At 38.1% G+C, this 20,516-nt stretch overlaps 1 protein-coding gene across 4 annotated transcripts in view; it reads left to right on the forward strand.

The window, feature by feature from the left end:
* The first annotated feature begins 880 nt into the window (after positions 1 to 880).
* Positions 881 to 20,516, forward strand: part of ROCK2 (Rho associated coiled-coil containing protein kinase 2) — a 187,206-nt gene continuing 167,570 nt past the window's right edge. For all 4 annotated transcript variants that reach the window (XM_072635358.1, XM_072635359.1, XM_072635356.1 and 1 more), the window contains exon 1: positions 881 to 1,597. In XM_072635358.1, the coding sequence (XP_072491459.1) occupies positions 1,460 to 1,597 (138 nt within the window). In that variant the 5' untranslated portion in view covers positions 881 to 1,459. The remainder of the gene's footprint in view (positions 1,598 to 20,516) is intronic.

Raw genomic sequence — 20,516 nt, forward strand, 5'->3', positions numbered from 1 at the left:
TTAAAGCAGTCAGGAGTTGCAGAAACTGTCCATGTGTGAGGCTGAGAACTCCCAGGCTTAGGTTATGAGAGAAATAAAGGGAAAAAAAGAAGTAAAATAAAAATAGGAGGGATTCCTGGACTCGTTAGGATGGGGGCAGAACGGATTGACAGCTACTCCTACCCTTTCCTTGGAAGACAGACATCTCATGCCCTTCCCACTCCTCCCCAGAGCTCCGCAGGTAAAAACTGGGAGGCGACTGGGAAGCCAGCGACTTGGTCTTTTAGTGCTGGGGTTTGGAAAGGAGGAGGGAGAAAAAAGAAGAGGGGGAAAGATAAGAGGAGAGAGAAGAGCAAAAGGAGAAGTGAAGGGGGATAAATCTGGGTGAGAGACAAGTAGAGTAGGAAGGGGGGAGACCGTCAAAGAGACAAATGGAGAAGAAATAAGAGAAAAGGAAGGCAGAGAGGGGAGACCAAAGAGGATAGAAAGGGAAAGAAAGAGGGAACGAGGGAGAGCAAAAAGGAGAAAAGGAGGGACAGAGGAAAAAGTAAAAAAAGAGAGGGAAAAGGAAAAAGAAAGGAGGGAGAGAAGGGAAAGCAAAAAAAGAAAAGAGGGAAAGAGGGAAGGGCAAAGGGAGAGGAAGGAGGAGGGAGAAGAACGAGGAGGGGAGGAGGGCGGGCGAGGAAGGGGAGAAATCAGGGAGGGAGGAGGGAGAGCCAAGAGGAGGACAGAGGAAAGGGCCGCGAGAAGAGGAAGGGGAGAAAAGGGAAAGGAGGAGAGGAGCGGAGGTGGGCAAGGCAGGAGTGGGAGGAGGGAGTTGCGCCCAGAGGAGGCCAGCCCGAGAGGGGCGGGGCGGGGCGGGGCGGGAGGGGCCGGAGCGGGAGGCTCGCACCGGGGGCTTGTGGGTAACGGGGGCCGCGGCGGCCGGAGCCGGAGCCGGAGCCGGGAATCCCGCACTGGGCGTGTGAGCGAGAGGGAAGAGGGGCCCGAGGAGCGTGCGAGGCGCCGCGCGGCGGCAGGACGACCATGGGGCCGGAGCGACGGCACAGGGGGCGGCAGCAGCGGCGGCAGCAGCGGAGGCAGCAGCGGCAGCGGCGGCCGTAGCTGCCCCAGCCGCAGTGCGAGCGGCGCTCCGAGCGGCGGCGGCAGAGGCGGCCTCCCGGCCAGCCCCGTCCCGTCCCGTCCCGCCCGGGGAAGACCGGGACGGCAGCGGCAGCGCCGGCGGCTCCACTTCCCTCCGACCCCCCTTCCCGGGCCCCCCCGGGAGCGGCGCCCCGAGCGGGACCCCGGGTCTGGTCCCGTGGATGTTGTCGCGGCCCGGCGGGAGTCCAGGAGACGGCCCGTGAGCAGGGAGCGGCCCCGAGCCCGAGCCCGAGCCCGAGCCCGGCCGGCCCAGGCCGAACCCCTCGCTTGCAGCGTCCGGGCGGCGCTAGGCCCCGGCGAGGGGGGGGCGGCCCCGAGCCCCGGAGGAGGGAGCAGGATGAGCCAGCCGCCGGCCGAGAAAATGTCTGGCAGCACGGAGGTGGTGCCGTGGAACTGGGCCTTCGGGAACCGTCAGCGGCTGCTGGAGGCCTTGCTCTGGGACCCCCGCTCCCCCATCTACGTGGAAAGCCTCCTGGTGAGCGGGCGGGGGCGGGGAGGGGGCCGCGGCAGCTTTGTCTCGGGATGTCCGTGCCTGTCCCCAGACACACGACCCTCCCTCTGCCCTTCGGTGTCTGTCTGTCTGCCTGCTCGCCCCACCCTATCCTGCTGCCATCCCTCCCCCTCCCCGCTGTCTAGGACCCATTATTGCCCTGCCCCCTTCCCCGTCTGAAAATGGGGACCCTCATCTTGGCTCCCCGCTTCCTGCACCTTCTGCTGCCTGAAATCAAATTAGGGACCCCTGGTTTTACTCCCCCACCTCCAGGCTGAAAATCGGTCGCCCCCACCCCGTATTCCATCACTTGCTCCGCTGTCTGGAAAGGGGGACCTGTTTAGGCACTCTTACTCCTCTACCTCCCTCCCACCCCCCTCGTTCGTACCGTTTGTTCTCAGGGCTGGGCTGGGGGGACCCTCATCAGAGCCACCTCTCTTTAGGAATGAGGATGTGCCTGGAAGTGTCAGGGGACCCTCTTCTTCGCCATCAAAGACCAGCTGAGGAATAGGGGACACACGGAACTTGTTACTGTTGGGGGCTAGTGTAGGGGACTCGAGTCTCCAGGTTAAAGGGACTTCTCCTTAAAGCCCTTCGCTAGATCCATTTGGGAATGTATGTATAGGTTATGGGACCGAAATCGATTCTCCCCCCCACTCCCCTTAATCCTGTTTACTTCCCATTTTCCCCAGCCTTCTGTTGGATCACAGGAAGGTAAAAGTTTGAAATGTTTTTCTGCATCTCTAAACATCTACAAACTTAACATAATCTGTTTTGAATTTTCCCATCCTCAAAATGCCCTCAGAATTATTGCACCAGACATTATGGGTCAGTTTGAGCTGTATTGGTCGTATTGGTCCTCCCTTCCCCCATCACTTTCCCAATATGCCAGACCCAATTCCATATTAATAATCAAGTAAAGGCTGAGGATTGGCTCTTGAATCATCCAGTAAGGAGGGAATTTGCTTTTGAAATGAGTAATATAGAATCGATTGCTTGAGTCTTTAGTTTTTGTTAAGATTAAGGATTGTGACAGTTTGTTATGTGTTTGAGGTGCTCGTATGGGAAAAAATGTGGACTCTATACCCTGTAGAGGAAAGGAATGGGAAAGAACCCTTTTGGATATTAGATTTTATCTCTCTGACTGGAATTAGAGAGTGAGAATTTTGCTTTTTTTTTCCTCCAAGGTCTCTGAAAATATTGGAGATACCCGTCTCAATTCAGAAACCTGGTGACTACATCCTGAGGAAAATTGTTTCCCTTCCTCTTTCCTTTGACTGACTTATTACGAGCAGTTATCCTTTGAGGTTGCTGAAGTCATTTGCAGAATGACTCATTCCTATTTGTCCAAGAGCTGAGCAGCTTGTGTCTATCTATGCCGTGTGCTGGGTGTAGTGATCTGCTGCATTGTATCAGTAGTGTTTGAAGTTTTCATGTTTTCAGATTTTTGCTTGGACTGCTAGACCACGTGACCTTGACTGGCTGGAGGAAGTGCTGGCTTGGAATAGGATAGACTACATAGAGGGCATGAGTTTTCCTGGGCTAGAGGGGAAAGAATTGTCTCTGGGCTGTAGTCCCAGCATTTTCACTTTGGTATTTTGCTGGGAAAACTTTGACCTAAGGCCAGAAAGATCAGTTAAAAATAGTACAACAAATCTGAAACTTTAATCAGGTTAATACTTAACCCCTGGCCAAAATCTTTTCACACTTTGCTTCATTTCTTGAGTCTTTAGAGATGATGATGATCATTATTATTGGGCTATTTTATGGTTGGACTTAGGCAAATTTACACTAAGAAGATAATGCTGCTCCAAAAGATTTAAAATCACTTAAAATTTCATATTTTTGGGGAACAGGGCCTCCTGGTATCTGTCATCTCTGGAGACAGAGAACTTGTGTTCACATTTCTTCTCTTAACTCCTGCTTACCTGTATTTCCTTGGGGAAATGTTGATTTTCAGTTTCTCATCTATAAAATGAAAGGGTTGGATGACTTTTACAGTAGTACTTTCCGCTTCTAGATATACAAATTTATGAAACATCACATGTACCTGCAGTACTACTGGTTCAGTTGTTACTTTATTCAAGTAATATTTGAGTCTACTGTAGTAATAATCATTGATTTTATATATATATGTGTATATATATATAATGTTATGCTTTAAAGTTTACAAAATACTTCACATGACACATTCTCTTTTGATCCTGACAACAATTCTGTAGGTTAGGGAGTATATTAGCCCCATTTTACAGAAAGATAAAGTACTTTGTCCAAGGTCATATAGTTAATAAATGTGGTACTGAGAGATTCAATTCCAGGTCTAATGAATTCCTACTCCATTCTCTTTTGCACTGCAACATAACGTTTGCATATTCGGTGCTGTTACTATTTATTAATTTGACATTCATTGTTTGTGTCAGTGATGAAAAACTGCATTGGATGTTATTTCATGCTTTGGTTATTTTAGTTGAATACAATTAAATCTCTATAATGCTCTCTAAGACTATCAAATTAAAGTTCTCCAGGATTGCTTTTTTTCCTTAGAACTAGAGTTTGAGTTCTTATTTTGAAATGTTAACTCTTTTAAATTTTAGCCTTCTTTAGCAATATTGAATACTTTGTTTTAATTCAGTGATCTGTATCAAATATAGAAAATTAAATGATGAAAAGGAATAACTGTTATGACTGTATTTTGAAAGATGTTTCCTTAGACACTGGTAGCTACTTAATTTTAAAGATTTGATTTTCAAATATGAAATACAATCCAGATAAATTTTTTTCCCCCAGGGATATTTCTCACTTGCACATGTAAAATCAGCTTTTTAAAAATGTTTTTCCTTTAGGTTTGTCACAAGAAGATGATGAATATTTTAGTTTTTAGCATAGAAAAACTTGAAGTAGTTTTCTAGTGCATATAATATAAAACATGAAAGTAATAAATTCTACAGAAGAAATTTGAGAGAACCAAATAACCTTACTGATATTTTCCATCCAAAAGAGTTAGCTTGAAATTATGTATAAAAAAAATTTGTGGCATTTTGGGAGGTGGGGCATGAAAATAAGCTTAATTTCCTATTTTGCTTCAAAATTTCCATTTCCTTCTATCCTACTCCCTACTTCCCACTACCCTTGCAGTGTTTATAGATTCTTTCAGTATATTTCAAATCCCAAAGGGTTCCATAACCAAGTTAGTTCGGAAAACTCTTTACAAGACTGTAAAAATAAGGATTAATTATAAGTACAGAACAGATACACAATGTTTTTTCCTGCTGAGTATATTTTCATGTTCATATTGCTAGTATCCTGGTACTAGCTTGGCTTTAACAAAATCGAGGAGAATTTTTTACTTTCTCCTAAGAAGAATATTGTTTTATTGGCAATTTTTTTGTTATGTAATTTTGAATAATATTAATCTCATCAGCATTTGTATCAAGACAGCTAAAAATCACTCAATAGTAGACTTAATCTGAAGGATAATACAAACCATTGTAGAGAGAAAATTATTTTGTTGTTGTTCTTTACCTGGAGAGATTGGTTGCTTTTTGCCAGAGCTTAGATTCTAGAGCCTGTTATTTGAATTTGAATTCTGTCTTAGACTCTTCCTAGCCATGTGACCCTGGGTAAGTCACTTAATCATTGAACCTCAGTTTCCTAATCTGTAAAATAGAGAAAATAACAGCACCTACTTCACAGGGTTCTTGTAAGGAACAAAAGCGGTATCTAAAGTACTTTGCAAACTTAAAGTATTCTATAAATGTTAGTGGTTGTTATTAAAACAACATGGTGTTGCTTGGAAATGGAGATAAGTTTTCAAAACAATTCAGACTGTTCTGGTAAGGATGTGGGGTAAATATTTTTGATGGGAGATGTATGTCTGAAAAACATTTTTATCTTATTTTTGTAGTGTTCATAGGACTTTATAGTCAACTTTTGGGGAAAGGCATGTTTCTTTGAGTAGTTTTGCTATGATTTTATCCTGTTTTCCTAAATACTTTATCAAGCATCATTATATTTGGTGTTATACCAGAGGATTTATTTTCTTTATGAAATCTTGTGCTCTTTAAAGTTGAAATAGTTAAAAAATTCAAAGGAACATGTGGACCATCATGTCCTTTCTTCATCTTCATGTTCATCATCATCAAATTCATGTTTACGTGCTATGATGCTGTTTTGAAGTGCTTTGAGAACAAAAATATAGAATTATCTTTATTTTACACCTGTGGCATTTGAGGCATTGACCTGTATAGAACTTAGTGGATGCTTAATGTTTATCTGTTTCCTCTATAGCTCCTCCATTCTCCTACCCTCTCAGCTGATAACCTTGCCTCATATTTCACTGAAAAATTTGAGGCCATTCACAGAGATCTCTCTCTTTTCCCCGGTTCCTCATCTAACATCACTTAGATTCCTTCTGTCATTTCCTCCTTTATTCATTTAAGACACACAGTTCCTGGAAAATAGAGTAGATGCTTAATGAACTGACTGACAGATTTCAGGATTATACATAGTCTTAAAGGATTTGTGCAAAATCACACATAATAAGTGCAACAGTTGTTGTTCACCTAGATTTTTTTGTCCCCCTAATTCCACTGTTCTTTGAGCTATGGTGTACTCCCTCTCATCAAAGCAGTGATTTTATCTAAAGCTTAATTAATAGTAACCCATGGAATTCCTGGATAAAATATAACTATTTTCCAAGTCTGGAGTAGAGATAGTAGGAAAAAATGATTTTAAATATTGAAACTTAAAGCATAAAACATTTCATTTGACACATTTTACTTGAGTGTATCTGTTAAATGAAGGTAATAATACTTGTATTACTTATCTTATAGTACTGTTTTGAACCTAAAATGAGATAATCTATGCAAAACACTTAAAAAATTATAAAGTGCTTTACAAATATCAGCTATTATAATTCATAAACATGTGAATTGATTACTTACCATACTACGTAAGACTTTGTAAATTGGCTGCCACTCAGTTATTAATATAGAAATCCAGATATATATTCTCATTATTTAGTTTATGAATTTATTTTATTGAAGATTCTCTTTTAGACATACTTCAGTGGAAAGAATACCATAAAGAATATCAGAAGTCATAGGACTTTAGTTTTAATTCTGACTTTGTCATTAACTTGCTATATGATCATGGATAATTTATCTAATCTGTCTGGGTCTAAATTGAATTATAAATGAGGAATTTAGAACTAGTTGATCTCTACTCTTTTTTGGCTTTAAAATTCTATAATGCTTTGCCTCAAAAATTTGAAAGGTAAAAGAAATATATTTTAATGCAATATCATTTGTTTGTTTTTGTGTTGAATATAATAAGATAACAGAGGAATAGAAAACCATTTTAAAGTTTGTTCTAAAGGAGAAGAAAGCTAGACATGTACTCTAGATTTTCAGAGAGCAGATTCCAAAGGATAAGGACAGGATAAGTAGGATTCCTGGACTCAAATTTAATTAAAAATTTATTCATCAGCCACTTTGTGCAAGGCAATGTGCTTGGTGCTAGAGATACAAAGACAAATTTAATAGTCTTAGTTGTCCTCAAGGAGCTTGATTCTTTTGGGAAAAGATGGCACATGTGTGCAAGTATAGTATAGAGAAAAATGTAGTAGTAGAGATTACTAACAATTGTAATGGCATATGTTTTAAAGGATCATAGGGTAGTATATGATACACAGTTGGATTTTATTAGTAATGTGACTTAATATGCTGAGTAAAAGAGCCCCAGGGCTATCATAGTACTCATTCTTAGATATAGGAGCCTAGGTTGGGATTTTTATTATCTTTCATTAGATCTTTATTATCTTTTAGTTCTTAGATCGTAGTTTAACAATAGTGTGAGAATTGTGCATTTTTATACTTCTTGGTGCTTAGATCTGTTATTTCATATTTGTTAAATTATGAAAGGGAAAATTTATATGTATGAATGGAAAAAAAATTAAACACTATGTTCAAAACACTGTGGAGACACAAATAGAAAAGTAAGACAGTCCCTGCTTTCAAGCATCTCATTTAATGGGAGAGAACACTTTCAGAATGTTTCAGCTGCAAGTCAGAAGAATGTTTCCATAGTCTTTAATGTGCAGCAGCAAAGCAGATGGTAATACCTCTTTTTAGATTCCACTGGTGAAATCATAATAGCTTCTGGTGTTGAACCATTTACAGTACCAAAGACTTTGGCAATGAGGGCTTTGTTTTCTTGGTCTTTTGAAACTGAGGCAACAGAACCCCTTAAGAAGCAGTTGTCAGGCCAAATTTTTATGAGGGTTACTTCCATGGATATTGGCTGTGGGGCCTACCCTGAAAGCAAAATGCTGCCACTCGCAGGACTCTTTGGATTTACCTGCCTGTCTTTGATAGTTCATTCACACTTGGGGTGGTAAGGTGTGTCTCTTTGTTACAGTTTGTTCCTTTGAGTGATAGTTTTGAGGCTTGGGCTAGAAGCAAGGCTAGTGGTCTGGGTTGGGAGAGGAGGGGCATTGCTATTCCCAAGGCTTATGGTCAGATCTTAAATTGTCTCCATCAGGGTCAAAGGGAAGGTAGTGTTTGAGATAAGAATGAGGTAAAATACCTTCTCAGAGTGCTAATCTTCTAAGAGGTTCAGGCAAAATAAATACTGTCAGTTTTCATGCCCACAGGAAGGACATAAAATCTGTATTTGCAGATGATAGTGTGTACTATCTTATTGGCTGACCATTTGGAAGGGATGATAAAGATAAGCTAGTTCAATACACTCATTTTAGAGGTAAGGAATTTGAGTCCCAGAGAAGTTAAATGATTTGCTCTTGGTCACTCAAGAAGTGTTAGAGACAGGAGTTGAAATCGGGTCTTCTCCAAATCCAGGACTCCAGATTCATTGCTCTTTCCACTATCTTATTTCTTACTAAAAATATATTTTTTAGGCAGTGTGCAACCTTTGATCATATAGTGGTGTAAGAATTCTGTAAATTATTCAAGTTAGGATAACTGTGCTGCAGTTCTTGTTTCCTGATTTATCTCATCTCTTTCAGTCCTTGGAATTCATTTCACTGGTTTGCTGAAGTTCAGTTCAATGAAGTAGGCATTTTCAGTTCAAAACAAATACAAGACTTTCCCTTCTACCCTCTAAAAACAATTAAAAATTCCTACTTGCATTAGAAATCTTTATTTCTTAAAATTCTCAAGGAAACAAGTCTTTTTATGTGAACATTGGACAGGGACATAGGAAGAGCTGTAGAATCGTAGAATTAAGAGTTCTAATGATTAGATGTCACTTCTTATACAGAATGGAAATTGGATTAGTGTTGAATGTTTTTCTTGATGTACTGTTTTAGTTTAATCCTAATCTTTTGGCTTTCTAATAGCCATGTTCCTCTTTCGGTATCTGTGCATGGTGTTATGGTACAGAGGTAACAGTTCATTCATAGTAATTGCTATCAGTTCTCTGCTGCCCATCTGGAGAAAATAAAATCTGGGTTTATAGAGGATAGTATATGCTGTTTTCTTGGTTGACCTCAAGCATTTTCTCAGATGTAACTTCTTTAATGCCTTCCCATCTGAGAATTCCTGGAAAAACGTAATTCATTTGTTACCTGCTTTCTGCTCTCCATTGAGAAAGATCTTTTCCATGGGTTATTATTCATATTAATTTAAAAAATTCATATTAGCATAGAAAAATACAGTGTGGTATACAAGAAAATGAGTCCTGTTTCCTGGTTGTCAGATAACTGGAAGTATCAGAAATTTTGGAGTAATGAGGCTGTAAATGGGAGAGCCCTAGGATACATGCTTCTCCACCCACAGCTAGTAACTTTGATGTTGAAATGTAGTTGTGTTAAAGTATAAATTGATAGTCAGTTTTAGATATGTTGGGAAGGGATGTGAGCAGATGCCTAAAAGAATTTCAAGGTAGTAGGGCCAGCGCTAGAGAGAAGTTGTTTCATATTTTTCCCTTTGGAGGTAGTACTGTTGCATCTTTTGCCTACCTCTACCCCAACCTTCATAGAAGTATAGATTGTGGAAGGGACCTTAAGTCTTATAGACCAACTCCCTTATTTTACAGATGAAGAAACTGAAGCCCAGAGAGGTTAAGTGACTTGTAAAGGTCTCACAAATATTAGGTGACCAAGATGGTATTTGCATGACCTTCCAAAAGATGCAAAAAGAGAGATTTTGTATTCTTTTTTAGCTGTTGTATATTTAAGTACTTGTGCATGCACTGAGTTTATACACATGTATTTTCTCCACTGTTAGAGTTATTTCTATTTTGGGTGTTTACACTTGCTACAACACACATACACACCTGGGAGCACAAAATATACTTCTGAATGCTTGTCATTTTTTAAAGTTGAGAGGTAATAAGCCCAGTCTTTTCTAGACAAGTCATTCCAAAGAATTCCAAAGAAAAATTTCACCTTTTTAAAAACATTTTTGCCAGGGTGCCCTTGTTTGCCTTGAATGGTGTGTAGACAAAGACTTCATGCATAGGTATTTTTGTCTTGTACCTCTGTTCGTGTGTGTAAGTTAAAGGGAACATTACTCTCGAGGTACCTTAATCATTTGTTCCTGGATTGAGTTGAAATCTACATCCTCATAATTTCTTTAGGGCTGAAACAGACCTTAAAGTTTTTATCTAGTCCAGTTCTTTCTGTCTAGGCTTAGGCCTAGATAGGTTTAATGGCTTCCTTAAGTCACTCGCTTTCAGCTGATTGCTTCTGTTTTGTTCCTGAAGCACCATTCAGTAAACTTGTTTCTTAACTGTGTAATAGCTTTTCAACCATTTAGATAGAGCTATTTTCCCTTAGTTTTTCTTTTCTTGGCAAAACACACTTAAAAAAACAAAGCAACATTGTCTGGCATAGTTTCCAAGCTTGTTGCCATTTGTGATCCTCCTTAGATGCACTGTACTTTGTTATTTTTGTGTGAAGCTAATGAAGATAGTGACTACTAATGTTGATATAGTGCTTTAAGGCTTGCAAAGCTCTATTTGTATATTCATTCATTTATTCCTCACAATAATCCTGTGAGGGTGGGGGCTGTGACCATTTTGCAGATGAAGAAATAGACTTATTAGAGAAGTGAAGTGACTTTCCCAAGTTCACACAACTAAATAGGTATCTGAATTACAATTTGAACTCGGACTTTTCGGACTCCAAGGCTAGTACTCTTACCCATTATGCCACCTAACTGAATGTAATACTTCAGATTAGTCTGATTAGCTAACTACAAGTCACATAGGAAGTCTCTTTCTCAGCTACCATATTGCACTATTATCTCACATTAAGCTTATTGTCAAATAAGGTTTTTGTTTTTTTTTTTTTATTATGAGAAACAGATCTTGGCTATTCCAAGCCAGATTTTTCTTAATCTTAGGTTTCTGTGACTCTTTGAACCTAAATGTAGAGCTTTACATTTATAACATTTCATCTCAACTGGATGAGATTATTTTGAGTCTTCATTCTCTCATACCTCTGTATTTATATACATGTATTTATATACCTGCACATTTGATAGGTATATCTTCATTTTAAATAACTGATAAAAATGCTTTAGGCACAGAGGCAGAATATTATGGCATTCCTTTCAACATAATTTCAAACCATGAGTGAAAAACCTTGTGGGTAATGTTCAACCAGCTGCAGATATATCTAATAATCTTCTTTCCAGCTGTTATTTTATCATCTTGTCCATAAGAATATCATAAAAGATTTTGTTATAAGCTTTGTTACAAACAAGGTGAACTATGTATTTGTTTAGCATTCCCTTTTTTCTGTCAGTCTAGTAATATTGTCAAAAAAGGGAATTGGATTAGTTGGGTATGACTTATTCATAGTGAAAAATGAATAATTCATAATCTTTGTCATCACTTTGAAGTGCTCTATTAATATTACTTTGAGAGCCTAGTATGATTGAGTAGAAAGAGCACTGGTTCTGACTAGGTCAAAAGGCCTAGGATTAAATCCTTCCACTATCATTGTGTCTTTGGACAAGTCGCAATCTTTGTGGGCCTCAGTTGCCACAGCTATAAAGTGAAAGTGTTACACTAGAAGTCCTCTTAGGTCCCTTTCAGCTCTATATCTCTGATCCTATTACTTTTTCTAAATGCCCACAAACCATTTGGACATTTAGAAGACTTATTTTGAGGATTGCCATAGTGAAAAGGTAAAAAATCTGAGATTATTTAGTTTGGAGGAGGCAAGACTGAAAGGTGTTAATAAAGAATGTGTACACTGTATGTCTGTATGTATGTCTTGTTTTGCAAAACATAGTGGCAAGCTATTCCATGTTTTCATTGAGAACAGCATCAGGGCAAGTGGCCTAAATAGCAGCATAACATCAGTCAATAAGCATGCATTTATTTTTGTTATTTAGTTTCAGTTTGTGTTTCATTTTGTTTCAGTTGTGTCAGACCCTTCAAGACCCCATTTGGGATTTTCTTGGCAAAGATTGGAGTGGTTTGCCATTTTTTTCTCTAGCTCATTTGACAGATGAGGAAACCGAGGGAAACAGGGTTAAGTGACTTGCCTAGGGTCACACAGCTAATAAGTGTATGAAGATGGATTGTATTCAGGTCTTTCTGACTGCAGGCTGAACCTTTATCTTCTGAGACACCCAGCTGCCCTTATTCCAAGTATGAGAGACATTTAGTGCAAAGGCTTAGACACAAGACAGACAGTTGACTTGGAGCCAACGTTGACTTGGAGTCAAAAGACCTGAGTTTTGAATCCTTACTGATAAGCCCATTGGTCATATACAGGTCCCTTCACCTTTATTTAGTTTGGGCACTCCTGGTGGTAAATATTCAATTTAATTCTGCAAGCATTATTGAACTTAGTGTACTAGATGCTGAGGGTGCAGAGGCAAAAATGAAAACAGTCCCTGACCTTAAGCAGTTTATATTATTGAAATACACATAAAATATATACATAAATAGATGTACACACATGTTATTTATTGTTGTTTGTCTTTCCCATGTTCTAAGAGGACCAAAATGACATCAATGTTGGGATCACTGTTTGAATATGGCTCTACTACAAATTGGGCACAAATAGTTTGAATGAACTTTCATGATGGAAACATCTGTGAATGTACACATCTCACATTTTTCTTTTTTTAAAATTAATTTTTATTCTCTTTTACTATTAGAGCACAGAATTTTTTTGATGCATGCAATCTGTGCTAGGTGGTCTTGTGCTAGCGTCTCCTATGTCTCACAGTTGATTCTAGAGCTCTTCAGAGAGACTTTGAATGTCCTTCTGACTTCCATATGAGCATTTTGGCATTCAAAGCATGTGGCCAGCATATCGGACTTGTGCTCTCTGTAACAGTTTGAATGCTTAGTTCAGCTTGAGAAAGGACCTGATAGTGTGGTGCCTTTTCTTGCCAGGTGATCTTTAGAATCTTCACACATCTGTATAAAGAAAAGCCTCACTTAACACTAATAATAATAGCTAACATTTATGTAACTTGCCATGTGCCAAGCACTTTACAATTATCATGTCATTTTAGTCCTCAGCACAATCCTGGGAGGTAGGTGCTATTATTATTTGCATTTTACCAAAGGGGAACCGAGGCAAATAAAGGCTAAGTGACTTGTTCAGGGTCACAAATATAGGAAGTTTCTGAGGCCAGATTTGAACTCAGGAAGATGAGTCTCTTCTGACACCACAGGCCTGTACCACAGAGCTCTGCCACCTAGCTATCTGAAAAAGTGTGTCAGAGAAGTAATAACAGCCATGAGGATTAGGGTGTGGAAGAAGTAGGGAAGGGTCCTTTCTGGTCGAAGTGATCTAGGAAGGAAGTATTTGGAGGTACCAGTATTTAAGCTTGATCTTGAAGGAGGAACCGAGACTAAGGAATGCCATTCTAGATAGAATTGGGAGTAGGGGTGTGCTTTCTGTTGATGGAAAGAGTGGCTTGGGGTGTGGATTTGAATACGATGAGTTTAGCGGGTGGAATGTCGATGTCAGGCTGCGGATGGAGTTAAAATGTGATGTTTGAAGAGGTGAAGCAAGGTAAGGGGTGAATTTGAGTAAGGAGAGTGTTGAGTTTAGGGTAGGATGAATTTGGACTAGGATAAATTTGAGTGGGAAAATTAAAAGGATTTTGAGATATTTTCTGGGCTGTACCAAGGACTTCTTGGGAAAGACTTAGCTCATTGATACTTTGGAGGGAACTTTTTATCTAATGTCAGATAACCTTTGTCATTCATTTTACTAAGGGAATTCTCAGTTTTTCAACTCTGTAGTTCGTTGCCCTTTTGAATAATGTTGCCTCAGTGCAATTGTTTCATGAGTGCTTCAGGACAAATAGAATACAGAGAGTAAATATGTCCATAGGATTAAATGTTGTTAATGAAGAATGGTAATAAAAATAAATTTTGATCAGAATCTTCCACTACTACATTCTACTACTACTTTTTGAAACCTAGTCTTATGTTACTACCTCTACCTGTAGGGCCTGATACTGAATTTTCGATTGGTCTTGGTGATAACATTTTGCTTACTTGAAATTATGCTATGCTGTCCCAGATAGTGGGCATCTAGGTGATGCAGTGAATAGAATGCACGACCTGGAGTGTTAGGATGATTAATCTTTCTGATTTCAAATGTCACCTGGAACGCTTACTAGCTGTGTGACTCTGGACAGGTCACTTAACCTTGCTTGCCTCAGTTTCCTCATTTGTAAAGTGAGTCGGAGAAGGAATTGGCAAACCACTGCAGTCCAAACCAAAATGCGGTCACAAAGAGTGGACATGACTGAAACAACTGAACCATAAACATATCTTGCTGGTGTTGTAGTAGGTGTTATGAATTGTAGTTATTTCTCAGCTGACGAATGATGTTGCATTGCTTTAAATTTCAGCCATCCTTCAAATGTTTGATTTGTTTGCTCTATACAGGATTTATCTTTTTTATTTATTTAATATATCTATATGTGTGATATATATGTATGTATAAACACTTTAGCTTATTAGTTTTTCTCCTTCCTTTTCTTCTAATTTTCTATCCCACATGTGAATAGGGAAATAGCTTTTGAAGTTGTTTACATAAAAATTTTACTTGTGAGGACTTTAATAAAGTAGCATTGATATTTTGATGCACCATTCATATAAGCATTTCAATAAACATTTATTAAGCACCTACTGCTTGCCAGGAATTGTGCCAAGCTCTGGGGATACAAAAAGAATCTAAAGACAGTCACTGCCCTTAAGGAGACTACAATCTAATAAGGAGTTTACACCAATAAAATACTTAACCTAAATATGAACTTTTACATTAAATTCGCTTCTCCCTTGTTATTTCTTGTGTAGATTTGCCTACAGATAAATAGGTAAGATATATGAGAGATATGTGATGACAGTTTCTTTGAGAGTAGTGACATTCTCCTTGAATACTTACTTAGAGGCTGATGACCTGGGGAAAGTTGAAGTCTGTCTGAAGAGTGAAAAAGTAGTTAGGCTTTCCAGTATACATGTTCAAAATTGGAAACAACATTGAAGTTAATTCTTGAAAATTCTACTTGAGCATTTGAATCATAAAATTTATTGTAAACTCAATAATGACATTTTAAAAAATCTAATTTTATTGATACCTTTTGCAGTTCCTTCATTTCTAATATATTCCACCAATCCTTTTTCTAGTAAGCCATTCTGTGTAACAAAATTTTAAGAAAGAAATAAAAAGGAGTTCAGCAAATCCAATCAATACAGAAACTGTATCAGATGGTATATGGAGTAGTCCATACTCATAGTTCCTCACCTCTGCCAGTGTGGGGAGGGAGGAGAGGTACATTTTTTCATGAATTGCTTCTCTGAAAGCATAGTTTGTGGCAAATTGCTGATTATCTTTTTCCCTGTAAAGAGTAGATCTAACAGGATGATAGATTTAAAGTTGGAGGCAACCTTAGTAGTCATCTAGTCAAACTCCCTCATTTTACAGATGAGGAAATTGAGATTCCAAGTTGAATAAGTAGCTGCCCCAACGTCACAGCTATAATACGTGGTAGAGCTGGGATTTAAACTCATGTTCTTTGACTCTAATATCAATATCCTTTCTACTAGTTTCATTAAAATCCTAAATAATGGCAGGTAGCATGGCTTAGTGAATAGAATACCAAGTCTGAGAAGGAAAATGTAGTTGAACCTACAGTTGAAAGGTGAAGTTCTACCCGAATACTCTCTTTCTCTCTCACTCTCTCTGAAATATAGAAACAGTTTATTAAGAAACAATAATTAGGATTACCACAGGATTTTCATGAAAGACAGGATGATGGGAGGAATGAAATACAACACATAGAAAATAAAGAATCAAGAGCCAAACCCCCAGAATTATCTATCCAGCAGAATCCAGTCAAGAAATGGATAGTTGAGAAACAGACTTTGAAAAGTTCGCGGACATATACGTACTTCTCCAAAATACAACAGGCAAGCCTCCCAGCAAAAAGATAAACAGTTAACACAATTTCAACATCATTCCTACTTCTCAAATCAAGATAAACAGTTATTCACAATTTTTCAAATTGAATTATTTTGTTTGTAGTGTTTAACAATCACTTCCATATATCTTAGATTTTTTTCCACTCTGTCCCCACTCCCTCCCTGAGATGGCATCCGCATACATTGCTCCTATTAAATGCATGTTGCATAGAAGAATTAAAATGAATGGGAGAAACCATAAAACAAAACAGAACATAATACAAAAGAAAATGATCTGTTTCTGTGATCCAGTTCCATAGTTCTTTCTTTGGATGTGGAAGGCATTTTGCTTCAAGAGTCCAGTGGAAATTTTTTAAGTCCATGCATTTTAATGAAGTACTTAGTCTACCAGAAAAATTCCTCACACACTGTGGTTGTTGCTGTGTACAGAGTTCTCCTGGTTCTGTTCCTTTCACTCAGCATCAGTTCATATAAGTCTTTCCAGGCTTCTCTGAAGTCTTCCTGTTCATCGTTTCTCATAGCACAATAGTATTCCATTACATTCATATACCACAACTTGTTCAGCCATTCCCCAATTGATGGGCATCCCCTTGATTTCCAGTTTTTGGCCACGACAAAGAGAGCCACTATAAATATTTTTGTACATGTGGGACCCTTTCCCATTTTTATGATCTCTTGGAGATACAGTCCTAGAAGCTTTATTGCTGGATCAAAAGGTATACACATTCTTGTAGCCCTTTGTGCATAGTTCCGCATTGCTCTCCAGAATGGTTGAATCAGCTCACAACTCCACCAATAACGGATTAGTGTTCCAACTCTCCCACATCTTCTCTAACATTTATCATCATCCCTTTTTGTCATGTTAGCCAATCTGATATATGTTATATGGTACTTAAGAGTTGTTTTGATTTACATCTTTCTAATCAATAGTGATTTAGAGCATTTTTTCATATAATTATAGATTGCTTTAATTTCTTCCTCAGAAAACTGCCTGTTCATATCCTTTGACCATTTATCAATTGGGGAATGACTTGTATTCTTGTACATTTGACTCACTTCTCTGTATATTTTAGAAATGAGGCTTTTATCACAGACACTAGTTGCAAAAATTCTTTCCCAGTTTTCTGCTTCCCTCCTAATCTTGGTTGCATTGGGTTTGTTTGTGCAAAAAGTTTTCAATTTAATGTAATCAGAATTATCCATTTTGCACTTCATAATGTTCTCTATCTCTTGTTGGGTTATAAATTTCTCCATTCTCCATAAATCTGACAAATACACTATTCCTTGCTGCCCTAATTTGTTTACAGTATCAATCTTTATACCTAGATCATATATCCATTTGGACTTTATTCTTGTGTATGGTATCAGACATTGGTCTATGCCCAGTTTCTGCCACACTGTTACCCAGTTTTCCCAGCACTTTTTGTCAAACAGTGAGTTCTTATTCCCAGAAGCTGGGGTCCTTGGGTTTAGATTGCTGTATTCATTGACTACTGTGTTTTGAGTACCTAACCTATTCCACTGGTCTACCCCTTTGTTTCTTAGCCAGTACCAAGTGGTTTTGATGATTGCTGTTTCATAATACAATTTGAGATCTGGTAGGACTAGGCCACCTTCCCTAGCATTTCTTTTCATTAGTTCCCTTGATATTCTGGACCTTTTGTTCTTCCAGATGAATTTTGATATTATTTTTTCTAGCTCTAGAAATAATTGTTTGGTAGTTTAATTGATATGGCACTGAATAAGTAAATTAATTTAGGTAGAATTGTCATTTTTGTTATATTAACTCAGCCTACCCACGAGCAACTGATGTTTTTCCACTTACTTAGATCTGACTTTATTTGTGCAAAAAAATGTTTTGTAATTGTGTTCATATAGTCCCTGGGTTTGTTTTGGCAGGTAGACTCTCAGATATTTTATAGTGTCTACTGTAGCTCTAAATGGGATTTCTCTTTCTATCTTTTGCTGTTGGGCTTTGTTAGTAATATATAGAAATGCAGATGATTTATGTGGGTTAATTTTGTAACCTTCAACTTTACCAAAGTTGTTTATTATTTCAAGTAGTTTTTTACTTGATTCTCTGGGATTCTCTAAGTATATCATCATATCATCTGCAAAGAGTGATAACTTAGTTTCTTCTTTGCCTGTTCTAATTCCTTCAATTTCTTTTTCTTCTCTTATTGCTACAGCTAGCATTTCTAATACCATATTGAATAACAGTGGTGATAATGGACATCTTTGTTTCACCCCTGATGTTATTGGAAATGCATCTAGCTTGTCCCCGTTGCATATAATGTTTTTTGATGGTTTTAGGTAGATACTGCTTATTATTTTATGGAAAGTTCCATTTATTCCTATGCTTTCCAGTGTTTTCAGTAGGAGTGGGTGTTGTATTTTGTCAAAAACTTTCTGCATCAATTGAGATAATCATGTGGTTTGTTAGTTTTGTTGTTGATACGATCAATAATGCTAATAGTTTTTCTAATATTGAACCAGCCCTGCATTTCTGGTATAAATCTTGCCTGATCATAATGTATTATTCTTGTGATAAGTTGCTGTATTCTTTTGCTAATATCTTATTTAAAATTTTTGTATTTATATTCATTGGAGAAATTGGTCTATAATTTTCTTTCTCTGTTTTGGCTCTTCCTGGTTTAGGTATCAGAACTATATTTGTATCATAAAAAGAATTTGGTTGGACTCCTTCGGCAATTTTCCCAAATAGTCTATATAGTATTGGAGTTAACTGTTCTTTAAATGTTTGATAGAATTCACTTGTAAATCCATCTGGTCCTGGAGATTTTTTCCTAGGGAGTTCATTGATGGCTTGTTCAATTTCCTTTTCTGAGATGGGATTATTTAAGTACTCAACTTCCTCTTCTGTTAATCTGGACAATTTATATTTTTTAAAATACTCATCCATCTCATTTACATTGTTGAATTTATAGGCATATAGTTGGACCAACTAATTTCTATTTATTTTTTAAATTTCTTCCTCATTGGCAGTTAGTTCACCGGTTTTCATTTTTGATATTGGTAATTTGGTTTTCTTCTCTTTTTTAATCAAATTGACCAAAGGTTTATCAATTTTATTGGTTTTTTCATAAAACCAGCTCTTAGTTTTATTTATTAGTTCAATAGTTTTCTTAATTTCAATTTTATTAATCTCTCCTTTGGTTTTCAGTATTTCTAATTTGGTATTTACTTGGGGATTTTCAATTTGTTCTTTTACTAGCTTTTTCAGCTGCATGCCCAATTCATTGATCTCCTCTTTCTCTATTTTATTCATGACCTGAGTTCAAATTTCACCTCAGACCCTTGACACTCACTAGCTGTGTAGCCTTGGGCAAGTCACTTAACCCCAATTGCCTCATTCTGGGTCATCTCCAGTCATTCTGATGAATATCTGGTCACTGGATTCAGATGGCTGTGCAGAAGTGAGGCTGGTGACCTGCCCAACCCTCCCTCACTCAGAACAAGTCAAGTGCAAGCCATGTCATTATTTCTCTGATGATGTGGTCTTCTTCGGCAACTAAGGACGGACACGCATGTAGGCATTCAAAGATATAAAACTTCCCCTAAGAACTGTTTTTGTAGTATCCCATATGATTTGGTAGGTTGTCTCATTATTGTCATTCTCTTGAATGTAGTTGTTGATTGTTTCTGTAATTTGTTGTTCTTTAGGATTAGATTTTTTAGTTTTCAATTAGTTTTTGGTTTATATTTCCATGGCCTTTGATTACATATAATTTTTATTGCATTATGATCTGAGAAGGATGCGTTGACTATCTCTGCCTTTCTGTGCTGGATTGTGAAGTTTTTATAGCCTAGTACATAGTCAATTTTTATGTATGTGCCAGGTACCACTGAGAAAAAGGTATATTCCTTTCTATTCCCATTCAATTTTCTCCCTGGAGAGCTATCATATCTACCTTATCCAGAGTTTTATTCACCTCCTTAACTTCTTTCTTGTTTATTTTGAGGTTAGATTTATCAAGTTCAGAGAGTGGGAGGTTGAGGTCCCCTACTAGTATAGTTTTGCTGTCCATTTCTTCCTGTAACTCCCTTAACTTCTTCTCTAAGTATTTGGATGCTATACCACTTGGAGCATATATGTTTAGTAATGAAAATCCTTTGTTGTCTATGGTACCTTTTAGCAGGATATGGTTTCCTTCCTTATCTCTTTTGGTTAGATCTATTTCTGCTTTTGCTTTGTCTGAGATTAGGATTGCTGCCCCTGCTTTTTTTACATCAGATGAACCATAGAATACTGTGCTCCAACCTTTACCTTTACCCTATGTGAGTGCCCCCATTTTCAAATGTGTTTCTTGTAAACAACATATTGTTGGATTATGGTTTTTAATCCATTCTGCTATCCCTCTCTGTTTTATGGGAGAGTTCATCCCATTCACATTCACAGTTATTATTACTATCTGTGTCTTTCCCCTCATCCCTCCTTCTGCCATTTATGCTT

Source organism: Notamacropus eugenii, chromosome 1, assembly GCF_028372415.1.
Source record: "Notamacropus eugenii isolate mMacEug1 chromosome 1, mMacEug1.pri_v2, whole genome shotgun sequence".
Lineage (NCBI taxonomy): Eukaryota > Metazoa > Chordata > Mammalia > Diprotodontia > Macropodidae > Notamacropus > Notamacropus eugenii.